General features: G+C 41.0%; 1 protein-coding gene across 1 annotated transcript in view; it reads left to right on the forward strand.

Annotated features, from left to right (window-relative positions):
• The first annotated feature begins 3,199 nt into the window (after positions 1-3,199).
• Positions 3,200-14,582, forward strand: part of CCDC83 (coiled-coil domain containing 83) — a 104,819-nt gene continuing 93,436 nt past the window's right edge. The window contains exons 1-2 of the mRNA XM_069203978.1: positions 3,200-3,295; positions 6,067-6,187. Coding sequence (XP_069060079.1) covers positions 6,087-6,187 — 101 coding nt within the window. The 5' untranslated portion in view covers positions 3,200-3,295; positions 6,067-6,086. The remainder of the gene's footprint in view (positions 3,296-6,066; positions 6,188-14,582) is intronic.

Raw genomic sequence — 14,582 nt, forward strand, 5'->3', positions numbered from 1 at the left:
AATGTGGTATGAAAGGGGCTTTTCCTCTGACCCCTCTATACGAGGTAAGAGTAGTGTATCCTGTAGTGTTGAGTAGGAAGTCACACCTTATTGCCTTCTCCTTATAGAACAGTTTACAGAAAAAAGAGAGTTCAAATACACACACTCTCCGTGTATGCAATTATATAATTGTTTGATTAATTCTTCAAATTGTATCAATAAAAGTAAAGATCTGCAGGTGTAACCTGGTCTGGCACACACTGCACACTCAAGAAGCAGGGCATCACACACTCGGGGTTCAGTTCAGTCAGCCATTCAATGACTCGTATTTGTTCCTGGATATTCATCAGAATGGAGCAAGACAGTTAATTGTGGGTGCAGGAAATTGGGGGACCCCTACGTCTGAAGAAGCTACAGTAAAATTCTCAGTGGCCCAGGGCAATTTCTTATTTTGCTAGGATAGCATTTGTGGTCCGTGGGATCTAAGAATTATTCCCGGGATGCTCCAACCCCCATTCCTTCCCCCCTACCACTCATTTACAGAGCAAGCGATTTTGGACCTTAAGGATGGGGACAGATGTGTCTCCTGTCTATAGAAGGTGAAGATGCACGATCAGGTGATGGAACCTTTACTGGTGAGGGCCGTGTGGGTGAGGGATTGGGCTCCCATTTAGGAGCCCTGAGTGGGCAATAGTAGTGTTTCCCAACTGTGGTCACGACTCCGCTGGTGAGTTGCAAGCTGATATTTGGTGGGTTGTGAAAGACTAAGCAATAAATGACGATGCCTTTAAATTTTGTATATATCTTGTCATATTTGCTGCACTTCACTGACAGAGGTCAAATGTCAGGCTCTTTCTTCCCATAAAGTGTTGCTCATGTTTTTGTAACACAGGAGTTGATGTTTATAACCTCCTCTTACTGTGCAGTCAGAGAAAGAACAGTGAAGTGAATTATGTAACAAAGAGCGTGAAAGGAAAGTTTGTACGATGCAGTTTATTTGCAACACAACACAATGTAAACAGAAGTAAATGAACTGCACACATTCAGCAGTTCGGAACGCAAAAACGAAGCACATTTTTTTGTAATGATGAAGCGGGATGAAAACACATAATAGGATCAAAACAAATCGAGGCACTTTCTTGGTGATGCACAAATGATAAATATTCACAGAAACTCGATTTTTACACATTATTATTTGTGTGCTGTATAATTATCAGTTATCAGTAAACCTGTATGACTGTGCAACCTTAGTGGCAATTTCCATGGAAAGTGTGCTGTCTGCAGATGTCAGAGCACTATCACACCATGCTTTAGTTACATTTAACCATCTCGTGCCTCATGTCTATTAAAGGTAGGTGGATCACTAACGTTTTTCATTCTATAACGTGGGTTTGTTGTGGTTGTTAAAAATTTGGGAAGCACTGGACTAGAGTAATACAGCATCACAACTGGTCTCTAGCAATGACCACTTTCACCTGACACCAGGCCTATTTCACCCCACAAACGCTTAGCAAATTATACCCCGCACTTTAGATTAACACCCTAGGTGACAAGCACACTGGAGCAGATTACATGTACCTGCTTTAGGCTTGCCCCGGGGTCAACCAGTAATGGGCGGAAGGCGGTGTAAACTTTGTCATTTATTCCAACTGTACAGTTAGCATGCTCTTTGATACACTGTATAATGGGATTACACCCCCCATATATGAAGAGAAAATATATGTTACGTTTATATCTTTATTGTTGGTGCTGGCCAAGCGTAAGATAGTGATTCACCGGTTGCAAACACAAGGCCCTTTCTCTGCCATTGTGCTATAAAGATGTCTGAGTGGTCCTTGGTGGAAGAAGTCCGGAGAAAGATGCAGGGACAGGTGAAAGGCTGCAGGATGATTTGCGAGCATGATGTGAAATGACGGACATATCCCAGGAGAGGAGAGGAGAATTTAACACTACACAACCATCTCACGCCTCACAAACTTGAATTCATGATACTCCTAGGCGTGTTTGGCCGTGCACCTGCTTAAGTTGTAGCTTGAATATTGCTTTTATTTCTGTACCTAAGATTGTGGTCTGGCTACGTTATTACTGTTTAACTATATATTATGTTATGAACAAATATACTAAAATGCATTTAAAAAAGAGTGAAGCATCGTAAATAAATTATGTCCATTATATCCATAAACATGTGCAAGACAGAAGCCGCTGTATGCACACCGCCCTAAACAAAACAAAAGTTTTCTCGGGGTGGAAGGGTTAAAACAAACTGCTGTCGCTTATTGTGTCTTAAAGACTGCCAATCAGAAATGCACTAAACAACTGCAGCCCTGAAAGAGAATCTATAACCTTACAGCGTCTACACTCCAGATTCAACCAAGCGAGAGACTTGTCAAAATCACAGTGATATTGGAGAAAAGAAAGAAGAGTGATGCAAAAGGTACAATTTAATAAGACAATCACTGAAATCTACCACATACAGTGACGCTATATTTTACTCTGTTACACTTTTGCTCAACTGGTGAGATTAATAATTCTAGTAACATTCACCGTATCAACACATCTGTTATTGTTTTCCTTAAACAATTAAGAAAATCACAAAGTGATACCTAAAAAAACAAATACTGCATACACTCAAGTACTCATTCATTTACTTAATACAAATTTGTATTTTTGTGTCTACTGGCCTTGTGATTATAATCGTTTTACAAGAACATTTCATTACTACTAAATAACAAATCAATTTATAGAATGAGTAATCACGATACTCAGTTCCACTACAGTTCAAGTGTAGTCAGAGTTAAATTCCATTATAGTGTCAAACTATTTTATTGTTATTTGTGAATAATCGGGTGCTTTTAGAAAAAGGTTACAAATAACACTTCGTATTAAATTAGTGTCAAATCTGTTTTGGTTACCAAATCAGTTTTTGAATGGGGACCACACAATTGGCTCTTTTTACTGCTGGGAAATAACGACAAATAATTAATAGCTCAAATGACAAAGGTCTCCATAACCACATATTTATGGCTTTAAATATGGCTATAAATGATCTTTACTGATCAAATTTAATTATTCATAGCTCATTTATTGCTGCGATGCTTAGAAGAGGCACGAAAACTCCAGTCTTTTTTACTATTCCAGTGCAGTTCAGTAGATATCCAGAAGATGGCGGCAATACACTTATAAACATCTTTGCTGCATAAGCTCTAGTCGATGCCATGTGTTGTTGCTGTGGAGATTGAAGAATGTTCAAACAAACAACAATGTCCTGGCAAATCAGAAACAAGGAAGGAAAAACAGAAAGAAACAGTAACAGAAGGTGGGTGCAACGTTTTGTTTACATCCTCAAAAAAGTTAATATAGATCCTAACTGAAAGCAGGTAAATATGCTTTTGCCGCCGTTCGAACGTGTCTTCGTGTTAAACTGAGAAAGTGCGAAAGATCTGAGGTCAGTGAGTTAATTGAATGGTTGCTGATTTGTTAGGCGCTACACGTTCAACTGTTTCAGACTACTAGAAAAGTTCAGGAAAGGGTAGGCGACAAGGAAAATGGGCAGGGGAACAGGCATAGCTCACAGAGGTGGCAAACCAAGTCCTTGTGTGCGAAGGGGTACAGCTTGAAGCCAGCGGACCCCGCATAACTCTTAACTCATAAAAGAACTAGGAATTACAAATAGATGAAGACAATCACATTAGTTTGCAAACAAAGCAAAACAGCAACATGCAAACAGTTGATAACAAATAGGGTCTGCTTTACAAAGTCAACACAGCCAGGAACTTTAAATGTAACTTTACCTTACACATGCAAATGGTTTGATTTACTGGTGCAATTACAACACACAATGTGAAATTTGAGCCACAATTCCCATTTTCAACATTAATCCATGATGGTGCAATATTAAGCATGGGTAAATCCAACTTCAGGCGTGAGGAGTTGATGGTCCAAGCCGGAAATGTTTGGGGACACCAACAAACTCTGGAGTATGTTGGATTTCACAAACTTGTTTCTGACCAATTCCCACCCTGGAAAGAGGTGCAAGTTCTCAGAGATTTATTCCTGCCAAGGACATGAGTTAATCCCTTTATAGGGTGGGAATGGACTCAAAACACCACTAAAATGCGGATGGATAGAGGTGTTGAGGAAATGTTTCTCCATAGGAAAAATATTCCCTGAGGTGAAAGAACCCCCAGAAAATGGGGAATGCCCAAAAGTCTATTTCGCATGCACTTTTGTAGTGTATGTACAATTATGCATGCAGAAAGCCCTTTGCATAGGCCCAAGTGTGAGTTGCCTAAACCTTTCTATAAATGTCCTTGGTAACTTCCTCAAATTTGAAAATTTGCAACTAACCCCTGCTGTGCAGGTCTTCAGCTGTGTTCAGCAGTTGGCCACAAGGTCTTCCAGGGCAAGTTTTCCTGCCCTGGTGCCCTGGCCAGTTCTGGGTTTGGGATCCTCTACCAATCCTCTGCAGATCCTCTAATCTGCAGAGAATCTTCAAATCCCTTGCTGAGATTCAAATATCCTGCCACGTCACGAATATATGTCCTTTTCATTTTTTATTCAGGACTCGAGGAAGAGTCCCTAAGTCTTGTAATGGAAATCACATGTCCTTTCAATGTTGTGGCAGCCTATCAGATTTGATGGGAGAAAAATTCCCTTGGCCAACAGGATCTGAGTATTCTTTCACTTCTTGAATCTGGCAATATCCTGGGAATCCTTAACTGTCAAAGCATAGTCTGGCTTTTTCTAACATGTGAACCCTTCATGCCTAACCCGAGCCCCTTTTTAAAATCTAATTTCTTGAAAACTACTCAACAGATTGACACCCGTCCAACTTCTAGTGGAGTATGTTAGTGCCATTACCATAGAATAACCAATGCAAGCATAATTCATTGCTAGAAGGGGGAGCAATGGTATATGCACTCCATTTCTCTGAAAAGTACATTTCTCTTACTTACGTGAGCCCCATGAGCTTTGGCAACGACTGCTATCATGTGTCTTGATTCCTGATCCGAAAACTCAATTTCCTCAGGTCTTCTTTTGCGGAATCATCACTTGAGAAGTGAAAAAAGGGTGATATATTTTCTGATCCATGGTTTTGGATAATTGGAGCTCCTCATACCTTGATACTCTTAGTCAGATTTGTACCCTCTCCCAATGGGATTCAGCGGTAATGACTGTCCTCTGATGGATAATTGAGATAGAAGGTTAGAAAGTCTGTTCAGACAGTGCATAATACTTCTCTGTCTAGGAGATCTGCACATAGGCGTCTTCCAATAGTAAGACACATATAACTATATTATTCCCTCTTAAAACAATGCTACAGACTGCTTGAGGAGGACGGTCTGCTGATGAAGGTGGCCTGTTCTATCCACAAAGTGGTCCATGTTTCCTTCCCTGTAGATTTTGTCCTTAAAGTAGTTATTCACAGCAAAGACCTATTCCAAGAAAGGTTGCCTCGCACATGGCTCTACTCAGGGTTGCTGCTTGTCATTATTTGGGAGGCTCAGGAAGAGGCTTCCCCCATGCGCACGTTTGCATACATCCACTGCTTCCATATATCCGCACCACTGGATACCAGTTTAGCCTTCCTTTATCCAAGGTAAGTGGCTAAGAGACAGGACCAAAGTGGTGTGCCAAGGGCCAGGTTTATGGGTAAATATCACTTTCAGTCCAGGGCACAAGAGCATCAATGAGGAGCCTCAGCGTGCTGGATGAGATGCTCTTAGTAGAGTTGTGTCTTCAGCTTCTTTCAGAGGTTGGGAAGTGAATCTGTTGTGTGGTGAGACATTTCTCCGCATCTGGAGTGCACATCTTGAGATATTCTGTATTCTGGTCGTTTCCTCATTGTAATAATTACAATAAACCTTTATGTACTTTATTTAGTTTCTTACCTCTGTCATTGTGCAGAGCTGTTTATGTTGTCACTGTCACTTTCATATTACAAATGAATACGAGGTATGTTCCGTAATATCGTTTGTAAATATACTATTTTGCTAACCATCTTGTTAAATCTATTACATAGAGCTGCATTTGTTGTCTCTGTAAAACTAAAAGTGTATTCTCATTGAACATTTGTATTTTTTATAGTGCAGGCAGACTGTTAAGAAATGGGCAAAAAAGGAGGTAAAAAAGGAAAAAAAGTTAAGAAGGAAAAAGAAGGAAAGAAAGAAAACAAAATGACCTTCACTGAAGCGCTCCTTGCATTCCAGTAAGTTTCATATTTATGGAAATTCCAAGTTTAGATTTGTTTCGTTGGAGAATATACGCCTGGCTTTGACTACGCGTTGCTTTGTGCATGCTGTGTCGTGTTATGTAGTGGTGGCTGTCTTGTGGTGAGCAGGTTATGTTACATTAAAGAGGATACTTTAAGTAAAATATTCTGGCATTCAACTTGTTTAGTATAATTAACCATGTTGTCTCTCTTTCGCACAACTTAAGTGAAGGGACAGTTTCTCGAGGAGGTAGGCAACCTTGATTGCCCTGTATGGAAGTTTTAATTAGGTATGGCTTTAGCCAAGACCTTTTGATTTTGCTAAAATTATATGGCTGCCCCCTACGAAAGATTTTTTAGGTCTAGCATCAACCAAGAAATGTTGATTTTATTAACATTATTTGTATAATGTACTTTCTTAAAAAGGCTTTCAGCCAGCTCTCACCCTCCATTGGTCTGTATTTGTGTCATTCACATTTTGCTTCCACCCACTAAAGCGTACAGCATGGGGCAGTCTAATTTAACCACTGTCTAACTTCACTTCGAGAGACTGCATTTTGCTGTTTCATAAACGACACAACTGCACGCAAGGTAGTTCCCTTCAGTGCTAGTGTTTTCATTTTTACTTTATCATTACTTTAGTGTTGCTTTTGCGTTTAGTTTTTTGTGCTTACTTTATTATTATTTTAGTGTTGCTTTTGTGTTTATAGCCTGATGTGACAGCAGGCCGCTTCATGTTGTTTTTGGTGTGAGCACATGGCACATTCCAGCTTTATCACTCCCTGACTCCTGCTACTGCTGCTGAAATTTAGTTTTGGAGAGGCCTTTGTTATCTACTCTTTTTAGTATGCATGCAATGAAGTGCATTTATAAATCTACCACTTTACATCATGCTAGTATCTAAAACGAAATAAAGAGCTCTTGCTTCCAAACAGAGACTTCTGCCATCTTGGATACTAAATGGTGTAAACTGGGAAATTTGCTGTGCATGAAACTAACTTCTTGGATAGGGATACACTGTAAGAGTCCATGATTAATACAGTTGAGGCTTATAAACTGCTTGATAAGATCAGAGTTTGTTTCTGTATATAGCAAAGTTAAGTGAACAACCCTTTGTAAAGGCCTTGGAGAGGCTCAGACTCGAGATTCGTTATGCTGCTAGATCTGCCATTAAACCTGACTAACTGCTGTGCAGTACCAGCCTGATGATGAGGCTTCCTGCCTCCAGACTGAATCCCATAGGTGTGATATGTGCCTTCATCATGAGTGTCCCTTATATAACCAAGCCAGAGTTATACAAGAAATGTGTGCTTTCAGCCCAGAACTTAAGGTAGGCTTGGCGGCGCTTTGGGGTTGCTTGCCCAGTCAGGAGTCTTCACTCTGAAGTTGTCCCTTCTCAGGCTGAGTTTTTGAACACAGTCACGGGGATTTCTTTATCTTAATTTTGGTAGTTTACTGGCAAGAACATCTTTGACCACGTTAAGCAAAGCATTGGGATGACACACCTTCAACCATTTAGGATTAACTGGTAGCTCCCTTATAAAGAAAGAATACATCTGTATCCTCAGGAAGCTTCAAGTGATTCCATCAATTAAAACCAATAACGCTTCCAAGAACCCTTTACAATTGCAGATTAAGCAGATTTGCACATTTACATTTATTTCAAGCAAGCAGGCCCCCTAACAAGAAAGCTAGTTTAGCTGTCTGTCCCTCCCTCGATTTCACAGCACAGGAAGCTCCCTGCCTTACACTCCAGCTGAAGCATTTCAGCTGTCCAAATTAACCATCCCAGGACTGTTGTATTTTCACAAAAAGTAGGGGAACTGTTTTTCTAAAATAAAAAAGTATGGGCACATCATTTATTTTCTTATTTTTGCATTTGTCAATAAGCCTGGAATTGTCTTTGTGTACGAGTTCTAAAACTGAAATTAAATGAATATGCACAAGATATGAATATTGTGCTAAAGGTCTGCGCAGTGGAGAACAAATTCAGAGATGTACAAGTAACCTCTGCTCCTAAACTCTATATCTTGTGCCCATTTCAGTAACACATAAGTTACATTGATACCCATTTTTCACTCAACATATTTCACCACATGAAATTGTCTACACTCTGTACACAATGTAAAAACATTGCACAGTGCAGCTCAGTTGTCGGCTCTGGGTTCTTGGAGAACCTATGAACCCTATATATCCCCACATCCAAAATGATATAGCAAATGTAGTGGTACATTGTGTTTGTAAATCGGGCATTTTGACAAGAAGTTACAGTTGAAAACATTGTCACAAATGGCTGTTTTTTCCTATTCGTTTTCAATAATTATTTATTTCATCAGTTAGTTTCTTTGGGAAAATCTTGAGGGATCTACACATATGACCCCTTGCTGAATTCAGAATTTTGTTTACTTTTCATAAATATACAGCTTTTCTGGATCACCCATGGGTTTCACACTGATTTTCACCACAAACTGGAGGTAGGTGGAAAGCATAAAAATAGGAAAAATGGGCTACCTCTTTGAAAAATGCCAAAACTGTGGTAAAAAATTGATTCAGCTCTGCATGTTTCTGAAAGCTTTGGAGGTGGTGACTCTAGAATATCAAATCATTCATTGATACCATTTTATGAAAAAGACCCTTTTATCCAGAGAACTTTTCCCCATTTTTCCCAAAAACTGAAAATGTAGCTATATTTTGGAAATTTTCTCAGTCCCCTCCAGGGGAAATCAACAAACCCTGCCTACCTTTAGAATCCATCAAATGCCGAGAAAAAAGGACACACATTTGGCATGGTTAGGTTATGTGTACAATAGGTTATGGAGGCCTAAATTTAAAATACCCCAAATAGCCATAAAAAGGCTTAGCACTGGGGAGGAAGGCCTAGCAGCGAAAGGGTTCAATAAAATTGAGGTTGCAAACTATAAAAACTACAGTATATTACTTGCCGGATCTATCTTTGCAGTAAAATGAATTGTTTTTGCATTTTTGGAGTAGCAGTGTTTTTTTCAAAACAAGTCCAAAAAAGTCTGTGAGCTTCTTTTTGGCATTCTCAGTGCATATATTATGAACTTGAAATATCTCTGAGTTAAAAAGTGTTTTGCCTCTTGGTGTTTCCGAGCTCTGCTGTCAGCAAAACATGCATTATCCACCAGCTCTGACCATTGGAATTAAGGAGTGGTGATATTGAGCTCTGGAGATAGTACTTCCAGACAGTGGTGTTTGACCCGGTGTGGAATTACCCCCCCGCCCCCAAGACTGGACCAATCAGGTTTAGGCCATACGTGAATGTATGCTGAAGTGCACATTTCAGGAATCTTTCCTCAGTGTCCATAGTTTACGCCTGTGTTTCTGTTTTGTAATGTTTTTTCCCTACTGGCTTAACTTTCAAGCAAAAGTGTCTTCTCTGAAGAATTCTATGCAACTTTTCAGATAGTAAAGTCAGTGACCCCTGGTCTATAAATTGGATGAATGAAAGCGTGGGCCGGCAGAACCAGCTCTCAGTTACCTGTGATCTCTGGGCCTGCAGCCCGCCCTGCAGTTTTCGGATTGCTCCCTAATAACGAGGCATGCCAGAACAAAGCCATCGCCTTCAATGCAGGGATCCAGGGCTCACGCCTCGTGGCACTTTGTAGTTCTCGGGGAACAAAAGTGAACCAGCTGTCTTAAAAGTAAGTTATAGAGGTATGGTACGTTTCTTTCTCAGAGTTTCATTCCCAATGGAATACATTTTCCTTGAGACTAATAGGAAGGACTTAGAACTATTCTTGTGTTTTCTCTCTGAACTGAATCGTGTTTAAAATGAATGAAAAAGCCAAAGTAAATTCCCTCGGCAGTTAATTATTACTGTCTGTAGGGAAAGAGGCATCTTGGGGGATAGTAGTAAACTAACATTTGCCAATTACTGAGCTAAAGTTCTTTCACAATAGTCTCCAGAGTACAAAGTGTTTGCAAGAGTTAAAGCTCTGAGAAGAATGTTTCTTTGTTTAACAGACTAATGCTCAGTAATTCTTGATTTATATACAATAATAATTAGGTACTGATTAATGTAATTGTTTACCCAGAATTTAAACCAGCGGTTAACAGTAAAGTTAAATAGAGTTATAAGATCTTAGCTTATATTAAAAAATAACAGAAATTCGCTGAAAAAACAAAGGGAAAAGTGACATCATAATTAGGTGTTGAAATGAGAGAAAAGAACTAACATTTAAAAACTGAAAAAGCTTTTAAATTTGCCAGTTAAAGTTGAATGATCTCACAAATCACAACATTCATGGCATGTTAAAAGACATTATTAATGACATCCCCGATGGTATCTCAAAAGGCATAATTGATGACATTACTGATCAACTCACTGATGACATCATCAATGATACTGCTATTCACACCACTCCATAAACCTTATAATTTGTTTTTTTAAATGAAGCTGTGAGTAAAGAGCAAATATTCATATACAGCATAAAGTTACTTCACGCACACGTCAATGCATATAATGAAAATAGCGTAAGAACTGGAGATAATTGAAATGCTGTGCATGATAAAAGTTATATGGTGCACAGCTTTCCAACCAGTAAAGTTCTGGGTACAAGCAGTCCTCCATATTAAACAAGGTAAAGACTGAGTCCACTTCATGTGGGTTTCCGAGCTATGTTTGAAAGTAGATTGTGGTCTAACCCCTTATCTGCCAGGCCTTTTTCCCCTCAGGTGGCAAGCCTTTTTTCGGCTATTTAGGGCAGTTCGCGCTTAGGCCCTCATATCATTTTGTCCACATAAGCTATCAACGCTAAATTTGCATCTGTTTTTGCCAACATCCTAGGGATTCTAGAGGTACCCAGAGTTTGTGGGTTCCCCTGGAGGAGACCAAGAAATTAGCCAAAATATAGCAAACAATTTGTTTAAAAAAACAAAAATGAGATATGAAAAAAGGGCTGCAGAAGAAGGCTTGTGGTTTTTCCCCCTGAAAATGGCATCAACAAAGGGTTTGCGGTGCTACAATCACCATCTTCCCAGCTTTCAGGAACAGGCAGACTTGAATCAGAAAACCCAATTTTTCAACACAATTTTGGCATTTTACTGGGACATACCCCATTTTTACTATTTTTTGTGCTTTCAGCCTCCTTCCAGTTAGTGACAGAAATGGGTGTGAAACCAATGCTGGATGCCACAAAGCTAAACATTTCTGACAAGTAGACACAATTCTGAATTCAGCAAGGGGTAATTTGTGTAGATCCTACAAGATGTTCCTGCACAAAATAACAGCTGAAATAAAACAAATATTGAAATTAAGGTGAAAAAACCAGCCATGTTTCTCCATGTTTTACTCAGTAATTTTAAAGCAATATGTCGTTACATCTGCTGGACTCTTCTGGTTGCTTGTAGGTTCATCAAGAACCCTAGGTACTCAGTGCCAATAAATGAGCTGCACCTTCCAGTGGGTTTTCATTCTATACTGAGTCAACAGCACTTCATTTGCTGAAACATAAAGAGTGAAAAAGAGGTATCAAGAAAACCTTTGCATTTCCAAAATGGGCACAAGATAAGGTGTTGTGAAGCAGTGGTTATCTGCACACCTCTGAATTTCGGGGTGCCCATACTAGCATGTGAATTAAAGGGCATTTCTCAAATAGATGTATTTTTTACACACTGTCTTACATTTGGAAGAAATAAATTTAGAGAAAGACTAGGGGCAATAACACTTGCTTTGCTATTCTGTGTTCCCCCAAGTCTCCCAATAAAATTGGTGCCTAACTTGCGTGGGTAGGCCTAATGCTCACAACAGGAAACGCAACATGGACACATCACATTTTTACATTGAAATCTAACGTGTTTTTTGCAAAGTGCCTAGCTGTAGATTTTGGCCTCTAGCTCAGCCAGCACATAGGGAAACCTACCAAACCTGTGCATTTTTTAAAACTAGACACCTAGGGGAATCCAGGATGGGGTAACTTGAGGGGCTCTCACCAGGTTCTGTTACCCAGAATCCTTTGCAAACCTCACAAGTTGACCACAAAAACACTTTTTCCTCACATTTTGGTGACAGAAAGTTCTGGAATCTGAGAGGAGCCACAAATTTCCTTCCACCCAGCATTTCCCCAAGTCTCACGATAAAAATGGTACCTCACTTGTGTGGGTAGGCCTAGCGGCCGCAACAGGAAATGCCCCAAAACACAATGTGGACACATCACATTTCCCAAAGAAATCAGAGCTGTTTTTTGGAAATTACCTAGCTGTGGATTTTGGCCTCTACCTCAGCCGGCACCTAGGGAAACCTACCAAACCTGTGCATTTTTCGAAATCCAGAAACCTAGGGGAATCCAGGATGGGGTGACTTGTTAGGCTCTTACCAGGTTCTGTTACCCAGAAACCTTTGCAAACCTCAAAATGTGGGCAAAAAACACTTTTCCTCCACATTTTGGTAAAAGAAAGTTCTGGAATCTGAGAGGAGCCACAAATTTCCTTCCACCCAGCGTTCCCCCACGTGTCCCGATAAAAATGGTACCTCACTGGTGTGAGTTGGCCTAATGCCCGCAAAAGGAAATGCCCCAAAACACTATCTGGACACACCAGAATTATCAAATACAAAACTACCTGTTTTTGCGGGAGGGCACCTGGGTTTTTGGTCCTGAGCTCAGCAGCCAAACAGGGAAACCTACCAAACCCAGGCATTTCTGAAAACTAGACACCCAAGGGAATCCAGAGAGGTGTGACTTGTGTGGATCCCCCAGTGTTTTCTTACCCAGAATCCTCAACAAACCTCAAATTTCGCTAAAAAGAAAATCACATTTTCCCCCCATTTCTGTGTGAAATACCACACCAGGACAAATTTCTTACCACCCAACGTTCCCCTCAGTCTCCCGGTAAATATGATACCTCACTTGTGTAGGTGGGCCAATTGCCAGTGATAGGGAAGAGCCAAAAACATGTTGAAATTGAGGGGGAACCAAAGCGGGTACAAAAGGGTTGACAAGTGGGGAAGAATTTTTATCGATATAGATGAGACAATGCTGGGTGGTAGAAATTTTGTGGATTCTTGCAGGTTCCGGAAGGTTCCATCACAAAAATATGGAAAAAATGTGTGATTTCCAACAAAGTTGGAGGCTTGCAGGGCATTGTGAGTAAAAAAATGGTACGGGGTGCATGTGAAGCACACCACCCTGGACTCACCCAGATGTTTAGTTTTCAGATGTGTCTAGGTCTTGTGGATTTTTCTACGTGGCAGCACCCCAAAGTCCAAAAAGTGCAGCCCTCGCCATTCCAAGTGGGACAATTTTGAGAGTTAGCCAAGCTCTCATGGCCCAAATGTAAAAGCAAAACCCAAAATAGTCAAATGTCCTCTTGCTTGCTGTGGGATAAGATGTTTTAGTGTGGGGGGGAGAGGTGAAAGACTGTTACCCTCTTCAATTGGGATGGGGGCATAACCATGCCCATATTGGTTGGTAGCCACCACCACACTATTTTTTTTTAATTCCCTGCATCTAGTAGACGTGCTGCCCCCCAGGGGTGTGGATCAGTGGTAATTACCCCATCTGCCCACTGGTGGGCAGAACAACTTTGGCCCCATTTATTTGGGGTGGGGGATATGGCCAATACACCCACCCTCCTATTTAAAAAAAAATATCTTCCTTGGGCTCTGCTGGGCTTTCTGCACCCCTTGGGGGCAGATGGGGCTTCCAAAAATGGCCCGATCTGCCCCCAATAGTAATGTGCCCCCCTGGGAGCAACCCTTACCCAAGGGGCTGCCCCCCAAACAAAACGCACACATACACACACACCAATCCCTGGTGCCAGAGTGTTTTCTGCTATATAGCAATAGGCCAATCTGCTCCTGGGGGGCAGAAAAGGCCTAATTAAAAAATCCCCCCCCCCCGGGGAACGACCCTTGCCTAAGGGGTCGCTCCCCTAAGCAATATAAATAAATAAAAAACATCCCTGGTGCCTAATGGCTTCTGCCCGATCGGCCTAATTAATATAGGCTGATCTGCCCCGGGGGGGGCGGGACAGAAAAGGCCTGCAAAAAAAAATTCCTCCCGGGGAGCAACCCTTGCCTAAGGGGTCGCCCCCGTATCAATATAAATAACATTTTTTTAAAATCCCTGGCGTCTAGGGGCTTCTGCCTTTACTGGCTAAGCCGATCTGCTCCCAGGGGGTCAGAAAAGGCCTAATAAAAAAATTGTCCCCCTGGGAGACACCCTTGCCTAAGGGGTCGCTCACCTTATTATCAATAGAAATAAGAATAAAAAAACATCCCTGGTGTCTAGTGGCTTCTGCCTCCCCCCCCCCCCCGGGGGCGGATCAGCCTAATTAATATCCTCGGGGCAGAAATGGCCGCTCCCCTTCTTTGTTAACCTATGGTAAACAAACATCCCTGGTGTCTAGTGGGCATTCCTGCAGCACGATC

This window comes from Pleurodeles waltl, chromosome 8 (assembly GCF_031143425.1).
Source record: "Pleurodeles waltl isolate 20211129_DDA chromosome 8, aPleWal1.hap1.20221129, whole genome shotgun sequence".
Lineage (NCBI taxonomy): Eukaryota > Metazoa > Chordata > Amphibia > Caudata > Salamandridae > Pleurodeles > Pleurodeles waltl.